General features: G+C 38.5%; 1 protein-coding gene across 2 annotated transcripts in view; it reads right to left on the bottom strand.

The window, feature by feature from the left end:
- MROH1 (maestro heat like repeat family member 1) overlaps positions 1-24,818 on the bottom strand; it is a 182,063-nt gene that overhangs the window by 121,446 nt on the left and 35,799 nt on the right. For both annotated transcript variants that reach the window (XM_036741524.1, XM_036741523.1), the window contains 4 exons: positions 11,167-11,298; positions 8,474-8,636; positions 1,305-1,403; positions 356-507 (listed from right to left, as the gene is read on the bottom strand). In XM_036741524.1, the coding sequence (XP_036597419.1) occupies positions 356-507; positions 1,305-1,403; positions 8,474-8,636; positions 11,167-11,298 (546 nt within the window). The remainder of the gene's footprint in view (positions 1-355; positions 508-1,304; positions 1,404-8,473; positions 8,637-11,166; positions 11,299-24,818) is intronic.

Genomic DNA, 24,818 nt, shown 5'->3' with positions numbered 1-24,818 from the left:
AGATTAATAGTCTAGCTCAAAAAAAAAGAAAAAAGAAAAGAACCATAAGGAAGTTACTTAGACAGGGCTGTAACGTAGCCCCTCATCAAAGCCTTATGTCCTTTTCCCCCCAAAGGATTCCATTTTAAACCTATCACTTTATTCAACAAGGATTTTTACTGAGTACTTATGATAAAGAGGATCTTGAGTTGGAAGGTTTGGGTGAGGGGAGAATACAAAGAAATTTAAAACACAATTTTTGCTTTCAAGGTGCTTAAAAATAACAAAAGGATAAGACTAGCCATGCAGGTACAATTTAATAATAAAAAAAAAAATCTCAAGAGTGAATAGTTAAGAAGCAACCCGAATTCTTTACCTTTGCTTCTCGGCTCTGTAGCCACTGGTTGAAAAGCACATCATAAGCACTGAAGATCTCAGTGGAAAATGTGTCCTTCCGGACAGTGGGGTCTGGAGCTTGATCCAGATTGGCTAGGTATTCCAGAATACTATCACTGAAGTGCTGCAGAGCTGTGGTACAAATAGTCCCAAATGAATATCTGCTTTCTGATTCTTGGAAAGCATCAGTATTGCTATCATCACTTCAAAATCAATTCACAAACTGGCCATCAAGTGAGTGCCAACTTCTGAGGGTCAAGTGCAAATAGAATGTACTACTTGGTCTTTGTCTCTATATAATGAAATCCTCTTTCTTCAAGAACTCATTAATGCGCCACCTCCTTCATGAATATTATTAGAGGTGAAGCTCCTTAAGGGCGGGGACTGTGACATCTTTCAACTTTGTATATGTTGTATCTAGTGAAGATGACTGTTCAACTGAATTAGTGGGTTTTCTTTGAACTGAGGATTATGGAGCAGGAAATGGAAGGTGGTGGCACAACCAAGATAAACTGCTCTTTCTGGGCTGCCTCTGGCAGTGGGAAACAGATCTTACTCTCAATGGGTCAGCTGCTTGAGCCCTAGAAAAATGAAGCCTCCTGGGAGGGACTCATCCGCTCACCAGCAACTGCCACATGTACTTTCTAAACTACTAGGGCCAAGGATTCCTGTGCCAAAGGTGCCTGTTTGCTTTCCTTTGCCCCAAGGGAGGGTGTTTAACATCACAGTGAGAGAGCTGGGTTCTAAACTCTGTTCTTTTCTCTACTCCTAGACCCCCAGATCCCCAGAGGCTGGGCTGCTATTTATATGGGCTCACAGTCATCTGCAGGCCAGAAGCTTCTTAAAGAATAGCTATTCCAGAATCCCTGCTCTTCTTGCAAACTGAGACAGAAAAAAGAAACCAAAGCCCACAGAGGGCCCATTCTTACCAAAACAAAATACAGACTTCATCTGGTCTTGCCGGGCCAGGTTTAGCATTGGTAACATTGTTGTCAGAATGGAATTTAAAAAGGGCACCATGCCAAACACTATAAGAAAGAAAAACAAACTGCAGATCATTTTGTCTTCCTACATTCATCCTGTCCTCTCTAGTCATGAAACAGCAACCCATCCCAGGGATTACAGTTAGACATTTGTTGTGTATTTTGGCTGCATCTAATACAGACTGTTCAAACAGAAAAGACATGTGAAAATAAGGTCCATGGTCCCCAAAAAACCCATTCTAAAAGTCCCACCTAGGCGGTGAAGAGAGGAGGTGAAGAGAGGCGAAGAGGCATTCTGCCACAAGGTCCTGAAAAAAAGCCTGAAGCTGCCAATAAATAATTAGCCAATAACACTCCCTCTACCAAAGTACCCACCTCCCTTCATTCAGGCTGCCCTCTTGTGACTTCTTCCCCACAGAGACATTAATGGTATCCATCTTTACTTAAAGTCATGTCTCTTACCAATACAAAACTGTTTGGAGAGGGGGGAAAAGTACAAGTGGGAAGGTCCACACAATTTGATTTGTCTTAATCTGTAGATGGCTCCACAAGGATGTACTTGGGCCCTGGCATCCACGTTAGGAGATGCTGCACTCAGTCATACAGGAGCTACTGACTGGAGATGAGATGACCACAGAATGGGGCAGAGCTCCTTTCTACAGAAGCAATATGTATAACCAGTGAGCCTCACATCACTCAGTGCCAAAGTGGAACTAACTGGGCAAATGGTCTTTCACAAAGGCTGCCCCCACCATGGGCTGCTGAATAAAAGGTGTCTCACCCTTGAACCACCAAACTCCAATACTGTAGGAATGACAAGGTGTTATATAAGAGACCACAGGAGATCTTTAGCATTAGCAAACTTGGCAGAAACACAATTGATTTTCCCAGAGCAGCTAGAGAGGTATGAAGTCGTGTGGCATGGTAAAAATGGTAAAAAAAATTGATGAAGAACAGGGATTCAGGAGGTTTGGGTTAAACCAGACAGTGCCACTTTCCTCTCAGCAATCATCTATGTAGGTAACACAAGTACCATTGATTCCATTTTATAAAGGTCACAGTCTTATAATCTCTCCAAGCCTTTGTTTCTTCTCCTGTAAAATGAGTGTCTTGACCTCTCCCTCTCTATGACTATGCTTCTCTCAGATATGGTAGTGTAACTTCTGTCACCTCCCTCAGGGAAATACAAAAAGGGGCATGAAACAGAACTCTGGTATCAGTACTGCTAGACCAAAGTAAAAAAAGGAACACAACTGTACTGATGGACACATACATACTCTCCAACTACACCTGGGTCCTCCCTGCAGCAAGACAGTGCTGTGTTCCTTCCTAATTGATTCCCTATCTCCCTCCCCACAGAACCTGTGCCAAACCTTCTCTTCCTTCAAACCTCCCACAAGTCCCCTTCCTCCTCTCTCAACTGAAGACCTCTCCTCTTTATGGAGAAAACTGAGATCATGTGACAAGAGTTCTCTCTTTCCCTTTCTCTTCATCTCAATGAAAACCTATTGACATCAGTCATCACTCTTTTCCTTTTGCCCAGTCTCTGACAATGAGGTATCCCCTCTCCTTGGCAAGGCTAACTTCTATATCTGCCCTTGTTATCATCACCACTTCTTCCATATTCTCCAGCAGACTGTCCACTCTGTTATCCCCTCTCTCCTCTCCCAAGTCTTAAGCAGCAGAAGCATAGGAATTTAAGAATACCTCAAATTGTGTCCATTGACATAATACATTTTTTTTATCCATAAAGACAAGATGAAAGATCCTGTCTTTCATGAAAGAGCCCATATCTCTATTTTTAAATTTTATTTTTCCCCAAATACATTTAAAAACAATTTTTAACATTTTTTTAAAATGCTGAGTTCTGGGGCAGCTAGGTGGCACAGTGAGTAGAGCACTGGCCCTGGAGTCAGGAGGACCTGAGTTCAAATCCGGCCTCAGACACTTGACATGCTTACTAGCTGTGTGACCTTGGGCAAGTCACTTAATCCCAATTGCCCTGCATTCCCCCCACAAAAATAAAATAAAATAAAATGTTGAGTTCCAAATTCTCTTTTCTATCCTTCCCCTCCCCCGTCATTGAGAAGGTGAGCAATCTGACATAGGTTATACATATGTAGTCATACAAAACATTTCCATGTTAGTCATGTCATAAAAGAAAACAGTCCAAAAAACAAAAACCCAAGAAAAATAAAGAAAAAAACAGTATCCTTTGATCTGCATTCAGACTCCATCACTTTTTTCTTTGGAGATGGATAGCATTTTTATCATAAGTCCTTCAGAGTTGTCTTAGATCATTGTATTGTTGAGAATAGCTAAGTCCTTCACAGCTGATCAATATTGTTGTTACTGTACACAACGTTCTCCTGGTTCTGTGCACTTCACTTTGCACCAGTTCATGGAAATCTTTGCAGGTTTTTCTGAAAGCATCCTGCTCATCATTTCTTACAATAGCACAACAGTATTCCACTACAATCATATACTGTAACTTGATCAGCCATTCCCCAACTGATGGGCATTCCCTCAATTTCCAATTCTTTGCCACCACTAAAGGATCTACTATAAATATTTTTGTACATATAGGTCTTTTTTCTTTTTTTTTTAATCTCTTTGGGATACAGACCTAGTGGTGGTATTGCTGGATCAGAGGGTATGCAGTTTTATAGCCCTTTGGGCATAGTTCCAAATTGCTCTATAGAATGGTTGAATCAGTTCACAACTTCACCAACACTGCATTAATGTCCCAATTTTTCCAATCTCCTCTAACATCTGTCTTTTTGCTTTTCTGTCATATTAACCAATCTGATAGGTAAGGGATGGTACCTCAACAGTTGTTCTAATTTGCATCTCTCTAATCAAGTGATTTAGAGCAAATTTTCATATGGCTATAGATACACTTTATTTTGTCAAAAGCTGCCTGCTTATATCTTTGGACCATTTATCAACTGGGGAATGGCTCTTATTTTTATAAATTTGACTCAGTTCTCCATATATTTGAGAAATGAGGCATTTATTAGAGATATATGCTGTAGAATTTTTTTCAGTTATGATTACTGTGTATTTCCCTCCATCCTATTTTCTCCATTTATCCTACTCTCTCCTTTCACCCTGTCCATCCTCAAAAGTGCTTTGCTTCTGATTACTGCCTCCCCCAATCTGCCCTCCCTTCTATCATTCTCACCCCCATCCTCTTATTCCCTTCCCCTTATATTTTCCTGTAGGGTAAGATATTGATTAAGCTATTCCCTCTGAGTCAATTATGAAGAGCATAAGTTTGAAGGGCTCTCACTTACCATTCCCATCTTGCCCTCCACTGTAAAAGCTCTTTCATGTGAGATAATTTGCCCCATTCTGCCTCTCTTTTCCTCCTTCTCCCTGTGCATTCCTCTTTCTCACCCCTTAATTTTATTTTTTTAGAGATCTTCCCATCATATTAAACTTGCACTGATGCCTTCCATCTATGTTTACTCCTTCTAACTGCTCTAATAATGAGAAAGTTCTTAGTTGTTACAAATATCATCTTCCCATGTAGGAATGTAAATGATTTAACTTTATTGAATTACTTATGATTTATCTATTTATGCTTCTCTTGAATCTTGTATTTGAAAGTCAAATTTTCTATTCAGCTCTTTTCGTTTTATCAGGAATTCTTGAAAATCCTCTGTTTTATTGAAGGTCCATTTTTTCCCCTGAAGGATTATGTTCAGTTTTGCCGAGTAAGTAATTCTTGTAATCCTAGCTCCTTTGCTCTCTGGAATATCATATTCCAAGTCCTCCAATCCTTTAATGTAGAAACTACTAGATCTTATGTTACTGTGACTATGGCTCCATGATATTTTAATTGTTTCTTTCTAGCTGCTTGCAATATTTTCTCCTTGACCTAGGAGCTCTGGAATTTGGCTATAATATTCCTAGTTTTCATTTTGAGTTCTCTTTCAGGAGGTGAGAAGCATGTTCTTTCAATTTCTATTTTATCCTCTGATTCTAGAATATCAGGGCAGTTTTCCTTGATAATTTCTTGAAACATGATGTCAAGGCTCTTTTTTTGATCATGGCTTTCAGGTAGTCCAATAATTTTAAAATTATCTCTCCTGGATCTATTTTCCAGGTCAGTTGTTTTTCTAATGAAATACCTCGCCTTTTATCCTATTTTTTCATTCTTTTGATTTTGTTTTATTGTTTCTTGATGTCTCATAAAGTCATTAACTTCCACTTGCCCAATTCTACTTTTTAAGGAATTATTTTTCTCAGTGAACTTTTGTCCCTCTTTTTCCATTTGGCCAATTCTACTTTTTAAGCTGTTCTTTTCTTCAGTGAATTTTTGCATATCTTTTTCCATCTGGCCAATTCTGCTTTTTAAGGTATTCTTTTCTTTGGTGAATTTTTGCATATCCTTTTCCATCTGGCTGATTCTGCTTTTCAAGGCATTCTTTTCCTCATTGGATTTTTATACTTCTTTTGGTTATTAGGTTATTCTGTTTTTCAAAGTGTTATTTTCTTCAGTATTTTTTTTGCATCTCCTTTACCCAGCCATTGACCCTTTTTTCCATGATTTTCATCACTATAATTTCTTTTCCCAATTTTCCACCTCTCTTATTTGATGTTTTAAATCCTTTTTGAGCTCTTCTAGGAATTCTTGTTGGGTCTGAGACCAATTCACATTTTTCTCTGAGGCTTTGGATGCAGCAGTATTGACTCTGTTGTCTTCTATTCAGTTTGTGTTTTGATCTTCCCTGTTATCACAGTAACTTTCTATGGTTAGGATTGAACTGGCTCCCCTGCAGCTGCAAGCTCTGGTGTACTAGTGCTCCCCTTTGCCTTGGGACTGTGACTAGGCCTGTGACCCATATCTGAGTATGGGTAATGTGACAAAGTCTTGCACCCAGAGCCAGCAAAGGGATTCCTGTAAATCTTCTTCTGACCAGCTGTCTGACCCTCTCACAATCTGTGAACTAAAAGTTCCAGAAGCAGCTGCTGCTGTCACTGATTCAATCGCCCCCAAAGCCTGGTGCTGATTTGCTGGAGTGAGGCCTGTGCTGGCACAGCCAATGCTGGACTATGATCTGCTCTCACTCTGTCCTTTTGTGGAGTTCTGCTACTCCAGAATTTGTTTTGAGATGTTATTTAAAGTTGTTTGCTATACAAGGATATTAATAGCGGCTCTCTTTGTGGTAGCCAAGAATTGGAAATCAAAGGGATGACCATCAATTGGGGAATGGCTGAACAAGCTGTGGTATACGAAGCTAATGGAATACTATTGTGCCATAAGAAATGGGGATGATACGGACTTCGTAACAACCGGGAAAAACCTACACGACACAATGCTGAGTGAGCGGAGCAGAGCCAGGAGAACATTGTACACAACCACAGATATATGGATTCCATGAGGACCAACCCTGACAGACTTCGCTCTTCTCAGCAACGCAAGGTGCAAGGACAACTCCAGGGGACTCACGATGGAGAATGCTATCTTCATCCAGAGATAGAACTGTGAAGTTTGAATGCAGATTGAGGCACACTACATGCTCGCCTTTTTTCTTCTCTTTTGTTTCTGTTTTTGGGGTTTTTTTTTTTTTTGGTTCTGTCTCTTCTTTCTCATGATTCATTCCATTGGTCATAATTCTTCTCCACAACTTGACTAGTGTATAAATTAATTCAATGCGAAGTTATACATGGTAGTTATATGAGATTCCATGCCACCTTGGGGAGGGAGGGGGGAAGGAGGGGAGAAAATCTGGAACTCAAAATTATGTAGAACCATGTGTGGTAAACTAAAAATAAAAAAACATAAAAAAAAATAAAAATAAAGTTGTTTGCTATCTCTCGTGCCTAGACTGTATTCTCTCCTCACTTCCACCTTACAAAATATGTCTCTTCCTTCAAGTCACAACTCAAGCACACCCTTCAACATGATACCTTTCTTGATTGTTCTCTTTAATACCTATAGCCCTGCTTTCTCGAACTCCCTTGAATTTAACTACTTTGTATTCATTCTCTCCGTATTTATTCTATATATACTGATAAATGTCCTCACTGTCTCTTCCACTAGAATATAAGATCCTTGTACATAGGTATTATTTAATTACTTGTATGTGTATCCCTGGTACCTAGCATGCTGCCTGGCACGCAGTAGGTGGTAAATACTTAATGACTGTTGATTAATGGCATTAGCCCATATGACCCTGGTTCTACCACTCTCTGCAGTCTTGGGTAAATAACTTCCTATAAGTTATACAACTAATGCCAGAGGTGGGATCACAATTCAGTTCTCATGGGTCCATTTTTTCCTACTATATCATTCCCTCCCTCTCAGTGAATATGGCCTGTGTCTTCCATAATAAAATAAAATGTGAATTCAAAGACAGTTGCTTGTTTTCTTTTGTGTCTCCTGGAGGGTCCTGGCCTTTCACTATAGTGGGTGCACAGGAAACAAGGGCTGTGGGTTAAATACTCCTTAAGGGAACATGGCACAAAACCTTCTTCCTCAAGTCACATAAGGAAGTCTATGTCAAATTGACAAGTGCCTTCTATACAGAAACCCAGTAGCCAAGGATGGGACAAGAGGACATGAAGATCACCTGGACTTGACTGTTATCATCTTCAGTGCTCTGTAGATTTGCTTAACCTTGGGTTTCTCAATCATTGGGGAGGTTGTGGGTCTGTACTGGAATCATACCAGTTATGAAGTTTCAGCACTCCTCTTCTCACAAGCCTAAATAAGATGGCCTTTATGTAACCCTGCTCCACAATAACTCAAAGCCTTGCTTCTTAGATTGGTCCTGACTGCCAGCTGTAGGCTCTTTAACAACTGTAATACTAATAACTGACATTTTTATAGCACTTTAAGCTTTTCAAAACACTTCACATCCCTTATCTCATTTGAGCCTCACAACAACCCTCAGAGGCAGGTCCTCCAGGTAAGAAAACTGAGACTCATGGAAGTGAAATGACTTTGCCATGGTAACCCAGTTAATGAGTGTTGGGTAAAGGGTTCTAGCCCTAATCTTTATGACTATACAAGTCCAACATTTTAGCCACCACAGAATAAATAGGGCTACTTTTGCTAACCGAGGGGCAGAAGCAAGAGGAAGAAGAACATAGCTGGAACCTACCGTTGGTGACGGAGAGGTTTGCAAATGTCTGCATAACAAAATAATGAGGCAGGATCCCCGGCTGAAATTTGGTCAAAACCTCTTCCATCACTTTGTTGATAAACCGTTTCCCCACAGCAACAAGGACGCTGCTTGCAGCCTGCTGCCAATCCAGGACTAATTCCTAGATCACAGTAAATGGATATAAAAGATATTACCAAGCATTCTAACAGTTACAGTCAGGAATGGTGAATCAGATCTAAAACATCACTAAACATCTCCATGAGGAGATAAAAAGAGAAGCAGTTCTTAATACCAATAGGGAGAGCTCTGTGCTTGAGATATATTAGTATCAATGTAAGGTGGGGGAGAGAGATATTATTCAACTTTCTGTGCTCCCCACAATAACCAATGGCCAACCTAAATAACATGGAAAATTAAGATCTCCGCAGCAATACACTGTTGATAATTTGTACAATCATTCCAGAAAGAGTTTGGAATTATACTAAAAAAGAAACAAAAAAAATGTCACTTTTCATCTAAAGACGTGTACCCCAAGGAGAACAAAGACGACAAGAAAAGTTCTATATGCAAAGAAGTACTTTTATGGTATAGCAAAGAACTGAAAACAAAGTTAAGTGTCTATCAAATGGGGAATGGCTAAACTGTGGTATGTTAACATAACATTATTGCAATGTAAAAAATGATGACTGAAGAATTCAGAGACTCTAGAACATTTACATGAATTAATGCAAAGTGAAGTAAGTAAAACCAGGAAAACAACATATATAGAGACTCTGACAATGCAAAGAAAAGGAGCAGCAACAACAAAAAAACCCCAAACCTGAATGCAGTGGAATTATAATTAAGTTTGGCCCTGGAGAACAGATATTATGTTCAATTCTGGATGCCTTGTTTAGGAAAGACACTGATAAGCTGAAGAATGTCTAGAAGAAGGCAACCAGGGTAGTGAACATATTTGAGTCCGTATCATATGAAGATCAGTTGAAAGAATAGGAGATGTTTAGCCCGGAGGAGAGAAGATTCAGGGGACACACAGTAGCTGTCTTCAAGTATTTGAAAGGCTGTAATATAGAGGAGGGATTAGATTGGTTCTGTTTGATCTCAGAAGGCAATATCAGGAACAATGGGTAGAAGTTACAAAGAGACAAATTTAGGCTTGATTAAGGAAAAACTGCCCCCAAATCACAGCAGTACAAAAGTGACACGAGCTGCCTCCAGAGTAAGTTTCCCCAGTTTGGAGGTCCTTCAAGCAGAGGCTGAATATCAGCTTGTCAGGTACGTTAAAATGGGAATTCCTTGCATATATAGGTCAAACTAGATGGCCACTGAGGTTACTTCAAACTCTCACATTCTATGATTCTATGAAAATTTACCTCCCTTTCTTTTTTGCAGAAGTGGAAGGCTATATCATTAGACTGCACTGATAACTTCTTTTTTCCTGAAATGCCTTTTTTTTTCTTTTCTTCCTTTAAAAATACCTGTTATAAAGGATAACTTGCTGGGTAGGGAATGACAGAAGGATGTATTTGGAAATGAAGGTGATATAAAAGCAAAAGACATCAATAAAATTTAAGAGGAAAAAAATTAGAATCCTGGAAGCATGGAGAAAGCAAAGAGTATAAGAACAGGCATCATTAAACATAGCTTCACAGACCCATGGTGTGCCCATGCAACTATTAGCTAAACAGTTTCTAGGGAGAAGCAAAAAAAAAAAAAATCATCATGTGACCAAATGATGGCCTGTGTGCCAAAACACAAGCTCTTTTCACAACTCTTAAGTGGCTCCTGTCATCACTCTTGCTGTGGATCAAATGAATTCACTGAAATCACAGAACGTCAGAGTTAGACAAGATCAAGTGACCATGTAGTCCATTGCCCTCATTTGATTAACAGGGAAACTGAGGCCCAGGCAGTAAATGATTTATATAAGGAAATAAGGTAAGTCAGTGACACAGCCAAGATGAGAAACTAGGTCTTGAAACTCCTAGTTGAGAGCTCTTTCCACAATACCATGCTCTCTTCATACCTTTACTTTCCATAAAGGCTAATTTAAAAGTTTAGAAGTAAATATCAAGAAACTTGAAGTGCTTCAAAGCGCTGCATACCTGAATTCACAAACCCTTCTCAGAGATCCAGAAACTGTGTAGAGAATAGGGTTTTATCAAGAAAGTATAGTCTTCCAAAGAGCAACAGGTCCCACTATGGCTCCAAGGAATATTAAATACTATGCACTGGCTCTGTTTCCCCACTTGAAACTCAGTTTATTCTGCATCCAAACCTTTATCTCAGGGACTTTAGGAGGATTAATACATACCTCTGGGTCTTCTAGAGGGTCAAATTCAGGTGATATATTAATTTACAAAACCACAAATTAACATTATTTATGCTGTACTGTATTTTTATTTATTTTGTTGAACATTTCCCAATTATATTTTAATCTGGTCCCCCCAGCACTGGAGAGTGTGTGGGCCTGGAAGCATGGAGGGAAGAGAAGGGGCTAATGTGACACCTCTGCTCCAGAGGACATCCTTAAACTCTCAGAAAGCAGACAGTAGAGAAACATATTTTAATTATTTCAGCGCTCTTGCTAATGCAGAAATAGCTAACGACAGAATTTACTGCCAAAATAAGCAGTTCATTCTTCGAGGCAGGTAAGCGTATAAAAGTTGCTTAATGCCTTCGGCTCTTACCTTAGATTTGGTCATTTCATTTGAAGCCAAAATGATAACGATCTTGGCTGTGCACCGATCCAGCTCATCTATATTATTCTTCACAATCGTCTCCATGGCCTTCAGGATAATGACTCGGTATGGGTATGCTAGCTAAAAAGAAAGAGCAATCCACAAGTTAAGCTGAGAGGTCTACTGTTCAATGAAATGCTCTGGAAGGAGATTGAAGAATTCCTATACATCCCTGATACATGGCAAAGGCTTCTCATTCATGCAGAAAAAAAAAGCAAAAGTGAATTGGGTAGACTTTGCCCACAGCAATCATGACCAATGGTTCTCGGCCTGCCATTTCAGGCTACACTGTTGACTCATCTGTGCAGTCTTTTCTCTACTATGGCATAGAAATCTCTTCGCTCTAGAAGCTCACTGCAACCCTCACATCTCACTTTTCATGTTGGAAGTATCCTCTGCCCCTGTGGTCTCACCCTTCTGTCCCCTGAAAATATATTGTTTTTATTCAATTACAGGTAAAAAATTTTTAACATTCAGTTTTTAAAACTTTGAGTTCCAAATTTTCTCCTGCCTTCCTGCCTCCCTCTTCTTTGAAAAGGTAAGCAATTTGTTTAGTCATGCAAAACATATTTCCATATTAGTCATGGTGTAAAAGAAAATACAGAACAAAAACAAAGCCATGAAAAAAATAAAGTGAAAAACATTACGCTTCAATCTACATTCAGACTTCATTGGTTCTTCTTCTAGAGAGAGAATGTCCTTCATCATAAATAAAAAACTCATAAATCTTTTAAATTGTCTTGGATCATTGTACTGCTGAGAATAGCTAAGTCATTCACTAATACAATTCTGCTGTTACTGTGTACAGTGTTCTCCTGGTTCTGCTCACTTTACATTGCATCAGTTCATGCAAGTCTTTCCAGGTTTCTCTGCAATCTTCCCGCTAGTCATTTCTTATAGCACAATAGAATTCCATCACAATCATATACCACAACTTGTTCAGTCATTCTGAAATTGATGGGCATCCCCTCAATTTTCAATTCTTTGACTTCACAAAAAAAGCTGCTATATTTTTGTACATATAAGTCCTTTTCCTTTTTAAAAAATCTGTTTGGGATATAGACCTAGTAATAGCATTGCTGGGTCAAAGAGTAGGCACTTTTATAGCCCTTTGGGCATAGTTCCAAATTGCTCTCCGGAATGGTTGAATCAGTTCACAACTCCACCAACAGTACATCAGCATCCCAATTTTCGCAACCCCCTCTAACATTTGTCATTTTCCTTTTCTGTCATATTAGCCAATCTGATACATGTGAGGTGGTGCCTCAGATTTGTTTTAATTTGTATTTCTCTAATCAATAATGATTTAGAACATTTTTTCATGTGACTATAGTTTCGATTTCTTCATCTGAAAACTGGCTGTTCATATCCTTTGAACATTTACCAATTGAGCAATGACTCACATTCTTATAAATTTGATTCAGTTTTCTATGTGTTGGAGAAGTGAGGCCTTTATTAGAGAAACTTGGTATAAAAATAATTATCCTAGCTTTCTGCTTTCCTTCTAATTTTGGCTACATTGGGGTGTGTGTGTGTGTGTGTGTGTGTGTGTGTGTGTGTGAATTCCATTTGGTCCTGGGGATTTTTTTCTTAGGGAGTTCACTGATGGCTTGTTCAATCTCTCTTCCTAATATAGGGTTATTATAGGTTTCTTCTGTTAATAAGGGCAGTTTATATTTTTGTAAATATTCATCCATGTCACTTAGCTTGTTAGATTTATTGGCATATAATTAGGCAAAATAGCTCCTAGTAATTGATTTAATTTCATTTTCATTGGTGGCGAATTTACTCTTTTAATTTTTGATACTGGTAATTTGTTTTCCTCTTTTTTAAAATCAAATTGAGAAATGGTTTATATATTTTATTGTTTTTTTCATAAAACCAGCTTCTGGTTTTATTAGTTCAATGGTTCTCTTACTTTTGATTTTATTAATCTTTCATTTGATTTTCAGGATTTCCAACTTGGTATTTGAGGATTTTTAATTTATTCTTTTTCTAGTTATTTTAGTTGCACGACCAATTCATTGATCTGCTCTTTCTTTATTTTATTGCTGTAAAGATATAAAATTTCCCCTAAGTACTGCTTTGGCAGCATCCTATATATTTTGGTATGTTGTCTCATTGTCATTCTCATTAATGAAATTATTGATTGCTTCTAGGGTTTGTTTTTTGAACCATTCATTCTTTAGGATTAGATTAGTTTCCAATTAGTTTTTAGTATATATTTCAATGGCCCTTTACTGAATATAATTTTTATTGTATTACATTCTGAAAAGGATGTATTTAATATTTCTGCCTTCTTGTACTTGGTCATGAGATTTCTATGCCCTAATACCTAGTCAATTTTTATGTAGGTTCTGCCAAGACAAACCCAGGGCCTATATGAACATAATTATGAAACACTTCTCACACAAATACAGTCAGATCTAAATAAATGGAATAACAACAGTTGCTCTTGGTTAGGCCAAGCTAATATAATAAAAATGACAATTTTACCTAAATTAGTTTACTTATTCAGTGCCATGCCAATCGAAATACCAAAAAATTATTTTACAGAGCTGGATAAAATAATAACAAAATTCATCTGGAAGAACAAAAAGTGCAGAATATCAAGGGAATTAATGAAAAGAAATGCTAGGGAAGGTGGCCTAGCCATACCAGATATCAAACTGTACTATAAAGCAGCAGTCATCAAAATACTGGCTAAGAATCAGTGATAGATCAGTGGAATAGGTTAGGTACACAAGACGCAGAAGTCAACGACTATAGCAATCTACCCTTTGATAAACCCAAAGAATCCAGCTTCTGGGCTAAGAATTCACTATTCCACAAAAACTGCTGGGAAAACTGGAAAATGGTATGGCAGAAACTGGACACAGACCAACATCTCACACCATATAACAAAATAAAGTCAAAATGGGTTCATGATTTAGAAATAAAAGCTGATACTATTAGCAATTTGGGAGAGCAGGGAATAGTTTACCTATCAGATCTATGGGAAAGGGAAGAATTCATGACCCAACAAGAGACAGAGAGCATTACAAAATGTAAAATGGATAATTTTGCTTATGTTAAACAGAAAAGTTTTTATATAAACAAAGCCAATGCAACAAATATTAGGAGGGAAGCAGAAAACTAGGAGAAAATCTTTATAACCAATTTCTCTGATAAAGGCCTCATATCTAAAATATACAGGGAACTGAACCAAATTTATAGGAATATAAGCCATTCCCCAATTGAGAAATGGTCAAAGGATATGAAGAGGCAGTTTTCAGAGGAAGAAATTAAAGATATCTATAGGCATAGGAAAAAATGCTCTAAATTACTATTGATTAGAGAAATGCAAATCAAAACAACTCTTAGGGACATCTCTCCTGTCAGATTGGCTAACATGACAAAACAGGAAAATAATAAATGCTGGAGAGGATGGGGGAAAATTGGAACATTAATACATTGTTGGTGGAGTTGTGAACAGATCCTGCCATTATGGAGAGCAATTTGGAACTATGCCCAAAGGGCTATAAAAATGTGCATACCCTTTGACCCAGCAATACCACTCCTAGGGCTATATCCCAAAGAGATCACACAAGCAGGAAAGGGACCTGTATGTATAAAAATATTTATAGCAGCTCTTTTTGTAGTGGCAAGGAATTGGAAATCAAGGGGATGCCCATCAATTGGGGAATGGCTGAACAAGTTGTGGTATATGAATGTAATGGAATACTACTGTGCTATAAGAAATGGGGAAGATACAGACTTCATAATAACCTGGAAAGACCTACATGATATGATGCTGAGTGAGAGGAGCAGAACCAGGAGAACACTGTACACAACCACAGACATATTGATCATGTGATGACTAACTTTGGTAGACTTGGCTCTCCTCAGCAATACAACCCTCAAAGACAGCTGCAAAGGACACATGATGGAAAAAGCTAGCTACATCCAGAGAAAGAACTGTGGAGTCTGAATGCAGATTGAGGAAAACTATTTGCTCTCTTTTTTTTTTCCTCTTCTCTTTTGGTTTTGTTTCTTTTCTCTCATGATTCATTCCATTGGTCATAATTCTTCTTTGCAACTTGACTATTATGTAATTAAGTTTAATGCAAAGGTTTATGTAGAATCTATATCGGACTGCATGCCATCTTGGGGGGAGGGGGGAGAGGAGGGAAAGGAAGAAAATTTGAAACTCAAGAACATGTAGAACCAAGTGTTGCAAACTAAAAGTAAAAAATCTAATTAAAAAAAAAAACAAAAAAAATTTTGTGTAGGTTCCATGTACAGCTGAGAAAAATTATACTCCTTTCTATTCCCATTCAATTTTCCCCAGAGGTCTAGCTTTTCCAAAATTCTATTCATCTCCTTAACTTCTTTCTTATTTTATGATTAGATTTTTCTAGTTCTGAGGGGGAAACTGAGATCCTCCACTAGTATAGGTTTACTGTCCATTTTATTCTGTAATTCGATTAACTTTTCCTTTAAGAATTTGGATGCTACACTGTTTGGTACATATATGTTTGGTACTGCTATTACTTCACTGTCTATGGTATCTTTTAGCAAAATGAAGTTTCCCTGTCTCTTTTAATTGAATCTATTTTTTCTTTTGCTTTGTCTGAGATCATGATTGCTACCCCTGCTTTTTATTTTTAACTTCCCCTTAAACATAATAGATTCTGCTCTAACCCCTTACCTTTACTCTGTGTGTCTCTTTGCCACACGTGTGTTTCTTACAAACAATATATTGTTGGATTCTGGTTTTTAAACCACTCTGCTATCTACTTCCATTTTATGGTCAATTTCATCCCATTTACATTTATAGTTATGATTAGTAACTGTATATTTTCCTCTACCCTACTTTTACCTCCATTTTTCCTTTTCTCTCTCTCCTTTCACCTTGTCCCTCATCAAAAGTGTTTTGCTTCTGCCAATCAACCTTGCCCAGTCTGCCCACCTTTCCGTTAGCCCTTCCCCTTTTCTCATTTTGCTCCTCTCCTACTTTCCCACAGGGTAAAATACACATTTCTACACCAAACTGGGTACGTATGTTATTCCATTTTTATGCCAATTTCAGTAAGAATAAGGTACAAGCACTGTCCACCACCCCCATTCATTTCCTCTTCCACTATAAAAGCTCTTTACATCTCTTTTATGTGAGATAATTTACCTCATTCTACCTCTCCCTTCCCCCTTCTCCCAAGGCATCCCTATTTCTCACCCGTTAATTTTATTTTTTTCCCTATCATCCCATCATAGTCACCTCACACCCATGCTCTCTTGTCTATGCGTACTCCTTCTAACTACTCTAATAACAATAAAGTTCTTAGGCATTACAAATATCATCTTCCCATGTAGGAATGTTAACAATTTAAGCATACCAAGTCTCTTATGATTTCTTTCCTGTTTACCTTTTTATGCTTCTCTTAAGTCTTGTATTTGAAAATCAAACTTTTCTACTCAGTTCTAATCTTTTCATCAGGAATGCTTGAAAGTCTTCTATTTTATTGAATACCCAATTTTTTCCCTTAAGGATTATACTCAGTTTTGCTGAGTGATTCTTGGTTGAAATCCTAGCTCCTTTGCCATTCGGAATATCACATTCCAAAAGTCCCTTGATCCCTTAATATTGAAGCTGCCAGACCTTGTGTTATCCTGACTGTAGCTCCAAGATGTTGTGTTGGTAACCAAAAATGGGCTCCTATAGCACTTAGTTCAACAAGTGCCCTGGAATAGTTTGGCTTTTGTTCCCTTTGAGTAATTCATTGAGCCTTACTAGGTGCTAAGCCCCAGGCCCAAACCCCTATTAGGTATAAAACCTTAGTGGGTGTGGACTGGCAACTAAGGTAGGGCCCAAGGTGGGGCTAACTCCAGGGAGGGCCTAGTTTACATGTCTGGCCTTTTGGACCACGTGGGTTTAAGTCCGCCTCTTTGTGACGATTCTAGGTCACATGGGTAAATTGCATGTGTGACTCACCCCTGACGCTGAAAAAGATATAAAAACCAGGGATTGGCTGTCTGTTCTTTGGCGCTCTCTTACCCACAGCAGTGGTGGCGCGCGTGACTCTGGGCCACCCCTTGTTCTGAGCTCCTGGGCTGAACCTAGATGTTGGTAACTATGAATCTGTATTTAGTCTGTCTGTTGATGTTTGTAATTTGTTTGTAATTTGCTCTGAAGTTCAGGGTGCTGGTCTCTTCCCCTGAACTAAGGGAATGATATTTGTATATGCTGAATTAAAGTAAGCTTGTCAACCCCTCACCTTGCTTTCCTTAGTTAAGCAGATCAAAAGAACCTGTTCTGTTGGCAGCTTTCTGGGTGCTGGCTGTGGGTGGATCTTACACCCCCACAGAAGCTGCTAGCCAGATTGTGGAAACAGATATTTGAATTGTTTCTTTCTGGCTGCTTACAATATTTTCTCCTTAACCTGGAATTTGACTAATATCCCTGAAAATTTTCATTTTGGGATCTCTTCCAGGAGGTGAGTGGTATATTTGTTTGACTTTTATTTTACTCTCTGGGTCTAGGATATCAGGGAAGCTTTCCTTGATAATTTCTTGAAATACAATGTCTAGGTTCTTTTATCTGATAATGGTTTTCAGTTAGTCCAATAATTCTTAAATTATCATTTCTGGATTTGTTTTCCAGGTGAGTTGCTTTTCCAATGAGATATTTCTCATTTTCTTTTTTCATTCTTCTGATTTTGTTTTATTGTTTCTTGATGTCTCGTGGAGTCATTAGCTTCCACTTGACTAATTCTAATTTTTAAAGAATTATTTTGTTCAGTGAGCTTTTGTACATCTTTTTCCATTTGGCCAATTCTGTTTTTTAATGAGTTCTCTTCAGTGAACTTTCGCACAATTTTTCCATTTGGCATATTCTTTTTTTAAGGTCTTTTTTTTTTTCTTGTATCACTCTCATTTCTTTTCCCAATTTTTCCTCTATCTCTCTTATTTGATTTTTAAAATCCTTTTTGAGCTCTTCCAGGAATTCTTGGGCCTGAGACCAACTGACATTTTTCTTTGAGGTTTTACATGTAGCTTATTTGATTTCATTATCTTCTGAGTTTATGTTTTGATCTTCCCTGTCACCATAGTTACTACAGTCAGGTTCTTTTGTTGTTGTTTGCTCATTTTTCTAGCATATTTTATTACTTATAACTTTATGTTAAAGTTGGGCTCTACTCCTGGGGTGGAGGAGACACTGTGCCTGAATTCAGATTTTTTGTGCTGCTGTATTTAGAGCTAGTTCTGAGCATCTGTAAGTTTTCAGTTCCTCCAAGGTGGCATGATTTAAAGAAAGGTATGTTCACTGCTCTCCTGGCCTGTACTCTGGTCTGTGAGCAACCACAGGCACTCTTTTTCACCCTGGAACTGTGACCAGAGTCCCAGTTCCCCTGCAACTGCCTACTCTAGTGTGCTAATGTACTTCTGGGCCCTGGCACTGAGAATGGGAATGTACAGGGGCAATGCAACAAAGTCCTGCTCCCAGTGCCAGGAAAGGGACCCCTGTAATCTCCTTCTGATCAGTAGTCTGACCATCTTACCATCTGTGGGCTGAGAGCTCTAGAAGCTAGTGCTGCCGCTGATTCAATCCCCTTGAAGGTATGCTGCTGGCTTACCGTGCAAGGCTTGCACTGGCAATGGCCTGTGCTAGACTGCGCTTTACTCTTACCCAGTGAGACAGACCTAGGCTGCTAGCCTTCTGGTTCTTGGGCTGGAAAATTTCACCCATCCTTTTGTTGGTTCTGCCACTCCAGAATTCATTTTGCAATGTTATTTTTAACATTGCTTGGAAGGGAATTTGGGAGAGCTCACCCATTTCAGTTCTGCTGGCCTTACCTTTTAAAAATAATATTTGTGTATGTGTGGTGTGTCTGTGTGTATCCAATCAGCAAAAATCTGCCTTCTCACTCTCCCAATCCTACTCTCACATTCCGCTTAAGAATTAAAGAACAATAAATACCACTACAAGCATGTATAGTCAATCAAAAAAAATTTCCACAGTGGCTATGTCAAAAAAAAATCGTATCATTCTGTGCTCTGAGTCTTTCTTTTTTAGGAAGTGAATAGCATGTTTCATCATTAGTCCTCTGGAATCATGTTTGGTCACTATGCTAATCAATAACTACTTCTTTCAAAATTGTTTGCCCCTTTATCACATTATTGTTATTGTATAAATTGTTCTATTTCTGTTCACTTCACTCTGTATCAGATCATACAAGCCTTCCTAGGTTTCTCTGAAGTCATCTCCTTCATCATTTTTTACAACACAACAATATTCTATCACATGTACATACCAAACTTGCTCACCCATTTTCCAATTTATGGGCAACCCCTCAAATTCCCACTGTTTACCACTTAAAAAGAGCTACAAACATTTTTGTACATTCTGAGAGTTTGTTTGGCTTAGGACTAATCCCTCACATAATCTACCTTCCCTCTTAATTTTCAGTCCCCTCTTCTCCCCTTTCCCTCCTAGCTCCCTATTGAATAAAACATAATTCTGTACCAAATTATGTCTGTGTGTATTCTTCTTTTCCTTTAACCAGCTCAAATGAGAGTGAAGTTGAAGTGTCAGCTGCTTCCCCGTATTGTGATTTGTATATATACAAGCACCTTAAGTATATGAGAAAATTTTCTCTAACTCTCTCTTCTTTTTCCTCCACAGTAATGTTAGTGCAGTTTCCTGATTTTTCTCCAAGTTCATTTGGCAGCATATAAATAGGAAGGAAGAAAGTGGATAGTGAGAGTAATACAGGGCCGAAGCTTAGCAGGGCAAGATCTGTGACAGGATAGGGGGACAAGGGACTCAAGAAGAGAACATTACAGAGTTGAACTGGTTCACCAATAGAGCTCATTAACTTCTTATGTTTGACCCATTCTAATTTTCAGGAAGTCTGTCATGTAAATCAGGTTTTACACTCCTTATACTAAACCATTCATTCTTCTTTCAAGTCTTTCATCTAGCTCTCTCATTTATTTTCAAAGTCTTTCCTCAAGAGATCTCATTTCAATTTTTTAACTCCTTGTTTCAATTATTCAGGGAATTCTAGTCGAGCTTTGGGCCACACTGTGTTTTCCTTAAGGGTTTTTTGTAGATCTTGTGGAAATATTTTCTTCTGGGTTTATCTTCTGGGTCTTTGGCATCCCTGGCTCCATAGTAGCTATCATAGACATCTTTTCGTTGATTATTCAATTTTTCGGCCCTACTTCTCAATTGAGACTTTGTCTTAGGGCCAAGTTCTGTGTACTTCTGGAGAATATCTGGGCCTTGTTTGGTCCTAATCTATATTCTTTGGGATATTGTTGCTGTTTTCTTTCAGTATTTAATGTTGTATTCTTCAAGGATCTCAGATGCCCTTCAGGCCACGAACCTGCAAAAGTTCAGCTTGCCCTCAACATTCTGATCTAGGGCAAAGTCTGATTACTACACTCTTAGTCTGAGCTCTCTAAGCTTCTGAACCCAGTTTGGACCTGGGCAACAGAATAGTCGACTTAAATGTAGCTAGACTTCCAGTAGACTACAGCTGGCCTCTGGCCCCATCTGTTAACTGTAGCTTTGCAAGTTCAGAGGGACAGAACTGGCTCTGACCAAAGAGGCTCATTTTCTGAGTTCCTGGCCCTTCTTACTCAGCTGCAGGCTTCAAGTGGGGTTTATGAACCCAGGTCGGAACCACACAGGTGCCTATCACTTCTGTTCCTGCTCCCTGTCCTGGCACACAGTCATAAATTCCACTATGACCCAGCTTCCGGGTCAGAGCAATGTAGCTGCAGGTTGGCTCCTGTTCCCATTCCTAGTATGGCACACAGTTTCAAGCCCTGTCCTCACTGGATCTACAATTCTACTCTTTGTCCTAATACATAGGACCTCCAGGCCTCCACCCAGTTGTTGTTCAGTCGTTTCAGTCATGTCCAAGTCTTCATGATCCCATTTGGGGTTTTCTTGGCAGAGATACTAGAGTGGTTTGCCACTTCCTTCTTCAGCTTATTTTATAGATGAGGAAACTGAGGCAAACAGGGTTAAGTAACTTGCCCAGGGTCACACAGCTAATAAGCATCTGAGGCCAGATCTGAAGTCAGGAAGACAGATCTTCCTGACTTTAGTCCTGTCATTCTTTCCACTGTGCCATCTAGCTGCCCTGTATCCATGCTGAAAAGCTCTGCATGGGACTCCCTGGATGGACGTGTCCTTAGTGCCTGAAGGCTTCTATTTTGCTAGGCTGAGCAAGGTTCAGATAATGGTTCATGAGGGTTTCTCCTGGTATTTCCAGCTCACTAATCGGTATGGTGCTCTTCCTGAATTTTTGTTGGAAAAATTGTGGGAGAGAGCTAGACCATACCTCCTACTCAGCTATTTGCCAATTTCCTTAATTTCCTTTTTGAACAGGAGATTACTAAATTAGTAGATAAGGGGAACACTACGGATATAGTTTGCCTAGCAAAACTTTGGATAAAGTATCTTGTACTATTTTCATGGTAAAGATGAAGAGATATGGATTAAATGGCAATGTGATTACACATTCAGGGCTGGCTGGATGGCCAGATACAATGTCAATGGTTCAATGTAAATATGGCAGAGCGTGTTCAGGAGATTATCCCAGGGATCTATGCTTGTCCCTGTACTGTTTAATGAAGACTCAAATGAAGGGACAGATGGTAAACTAACCAAATTTGCGACACACAAAGATGAAAGGGATAGCTTAAAAGGAAGGCTTAAAGTGTCAGAATCCTAAAGGATTTTGACAAGTTAAATCATTAGGCAGAATCTAAGATGAAATCCAATAGGAATAAATGTAGTACTGTATTTGGTATGATTAGATAGGAATTGTTCTGAAAAAGATCTCAGGGTTTTAGAAGACCACAAATTCAATCTGAGTCAGGAGTGTGATGTGGCAGTGAAAAAGAGCTAATACAAAACAAAACTCACTACATTTTCCCTCAAATACATGCTTTTTTCAAACTTTCCTATTTCTGTAGATTTTACCAACATCCTTCTAGTCACCCAGGTCTGGCCTTATTCTTGAACCTTTAACTCTCCCTCATCCCACATATTCAATTAGTTTCCAAATGTTGTCATTTCTACCAGCACAGGATCTCTACATCTTTTTTCTATTCTACATTTCTTTCTACTCACAAAAACTAGTTCTGGGACTATTACAATAGCTTCCTAAATGGTCTCCTTTATCCAAATGTCTCCTCCTTTGTCCATCCATCCTTCACAAAACTGCCAAAGTGATTTTCCCAAAGGTCAGGTCTGAACACATCACTTCCCTACTTAATAAATGTCAATGTCTCCCTATTGGCTCCAGGATCAACTTCAGGATCATCTTTATGTCATCATTTGTTAATTTTTAGTTTTTAATGGAATTTTTATAATGTGCATAATTATTAGCATAGCAGTATTTATATATGTACATATATATGTATTACATGAATATAATCTATAAATAATTGACTACACGTATATTGAGGGTGTGCTCAAATTTTTTTTTACTGTTAGGGTATACAATCAAAAGAGTTTGGAGACCACTGCCCTAGATAACAACAAACCCAGCAAGCTTGGGTATGAACTGCTTAGCACTACTATGGATGCTCAATCTTGTTAGTGAGGAAGTAGCCTACATGCTATGTGCCCTCTAGTGGATAATAGGATACTGAAATCTTTAGAAAACAAACATTCATGAGAAACTCTCTCACGGCTATTAGATAGGCAGGCTAGACTTGGAGGGCAGTTCAGATATTGCATTCTCTTACTGGACCATCAATACAACGCTCCCCTGTATTGTAAATATTAATGGGAACAACTAGATAAAAGGAGAAGAAATAAAGATACAAAGACAATGCTGAATTATTATTCCATAGGCTAAGACTGGGGTTTAAAGTTACTGTGTATCTATGTGGAATAAGGTCCTTGAGTGTTTCAAAGTGATGTAAAAGCAACTGGGTATTAATACAAATGGTGTAATTAATTACTGGAACTAAATCAGAGCAATGTAAGTTTCTCAGAGAAAGATAAGTTGCAGAATACCTTTTGCATTGATAGGAAAAGTTAAACGTAGCTGTTTGGATTTGAATTTGTTCCATGACCTAAAACATAGGATAAAGTTAGTATTTGAACCTATCATATTTGCATGATTCAATTCTTGAAGTATATTTCATTAGAAGCTTGGGAAACAGATGTAAATCTGTTAGAGCAATAACTTATGATCTTAATGGGAAGAGTTTATGAACAAAGGTACTTCTACGTACACGCAAGCTACTTAAGGCTCATTTTAAAGATGTTCCTTAAGCAATGTGAGATGATAGTCCTATCTTAAAGTGATTTTTGAAACTTGCCACTCAAAGACTTGATGGGACTGTTAACTGACTGTTTTCCTGAGTCTAACTCCAGGTATGGATATCTATCAAGAAAGGCTCTCTAAGGCACTGATTCATGATGCCAGCAGCCCTGTGAGGGGCAAGTATGAACTGTAGGTATGATTTCATGGGATGGTTGAGAGGGCAGCTGTTCAGCAAGTGCTGAGGGAAATATTGTTCCCTTACTATAAGTTATGTCCCTAATTTCTTAGTGGCAACTTTCTATAATCAAAAAGTTTTGTAAGCATAACAACAAATCTATTGAAAAGTTGATTCTGGAACATCTTAGGTTACTACAAAACTGAACCATCAGGTTTAGGAATTTAGTCTAAACAACAACTAGCTATTTGGACTTCATATCTGTTCTTAGTGTGCACTCCTATATAAGTTAGGGTCCTTTAATCCTTTGTAAAAGTATAGAGACAATTAAGTCAAGGGCTTGTAAGAATACTACCTGTTATTTGATTAATATCATGCTTGTCTCAAGCTCCGTCACAATTAGTTAAGAGAAGCATGGCATGAATACAAGTTTAAGTATGCATTGGATCTTGTTGTTAATTCCTTAGTGAAATCTCGACCACCTGGTGAGGAATTAACGATGGAAGAAACTGGGTTCTAGTGTAAACCTCATAAACATGATAAGTGGCCAAGGTCCCAATTTTGGTTTTGTAAGAATGATAACTTAAAATTGTGCTAAGGTCACTTTTGTAGGAGAATGGACAAAAGAAAGCTGGTTCCTACAAGAAGACGAGAAGAAGAAGATGCTGAGATGCTGTGCTGGGGATGGCTGGAACAAATACCAAGGACCAGACGATGTCATTACATGATGCTCCCTGCCAGACAGCAGTCTGAGACAAGACTTCTGAAACTTAAAGGGACACCTGGTTGCTCAATTTACTTTTTCTTTTTGGTCTCTGTATCTGTGTTTATTAAGGGGACTGCCCCTTTGTGATCTGTCAATGTGTTGATCAACCTCTCCCCCTTCCTACTTAAAGGGAAGATGGATAAGGGGAAGAATTCATGTGCGAAAAAGTGTGGAAACATAATCCTTACTAAAGACAAGGGTAGGGATTGTGAGAGATTAGTAAAAATTAGGGAAAGTTAAGTTTCCACAGAATAATTAATGAAGTATCAGCCTGAACAAAGAAGGAAATAAAAATTAACTAAGGTAGATGGACCCAGCCAATGAGAGAATGGCTAGTGGCTTTCTGAAAACCACAAATTCAGGATATAGGCAAAATTGGCCTAAA

Source organism: Trichosurus vulpecula, chromosome 1, assembly GCF_011100635.1.
Source record: "Trichosurus vulpecula isolate mTriVul1 chromosome 1, mTriVul1.pri, whole genome shotgun sequence".
Taxonomy (NCBI): domain Eukaryota; kingdom Metazoa; phylum Chordata; class Mammalia; order Diprotodontia; family Phalangeridae; genus Trichosurus; species Trichosurus vulpecula.
The sequence above is the reverse complement of the archived record's forward strand: the minus strand, read 5'-3'. Positions and strand labels throughout refer to the sequence as shown.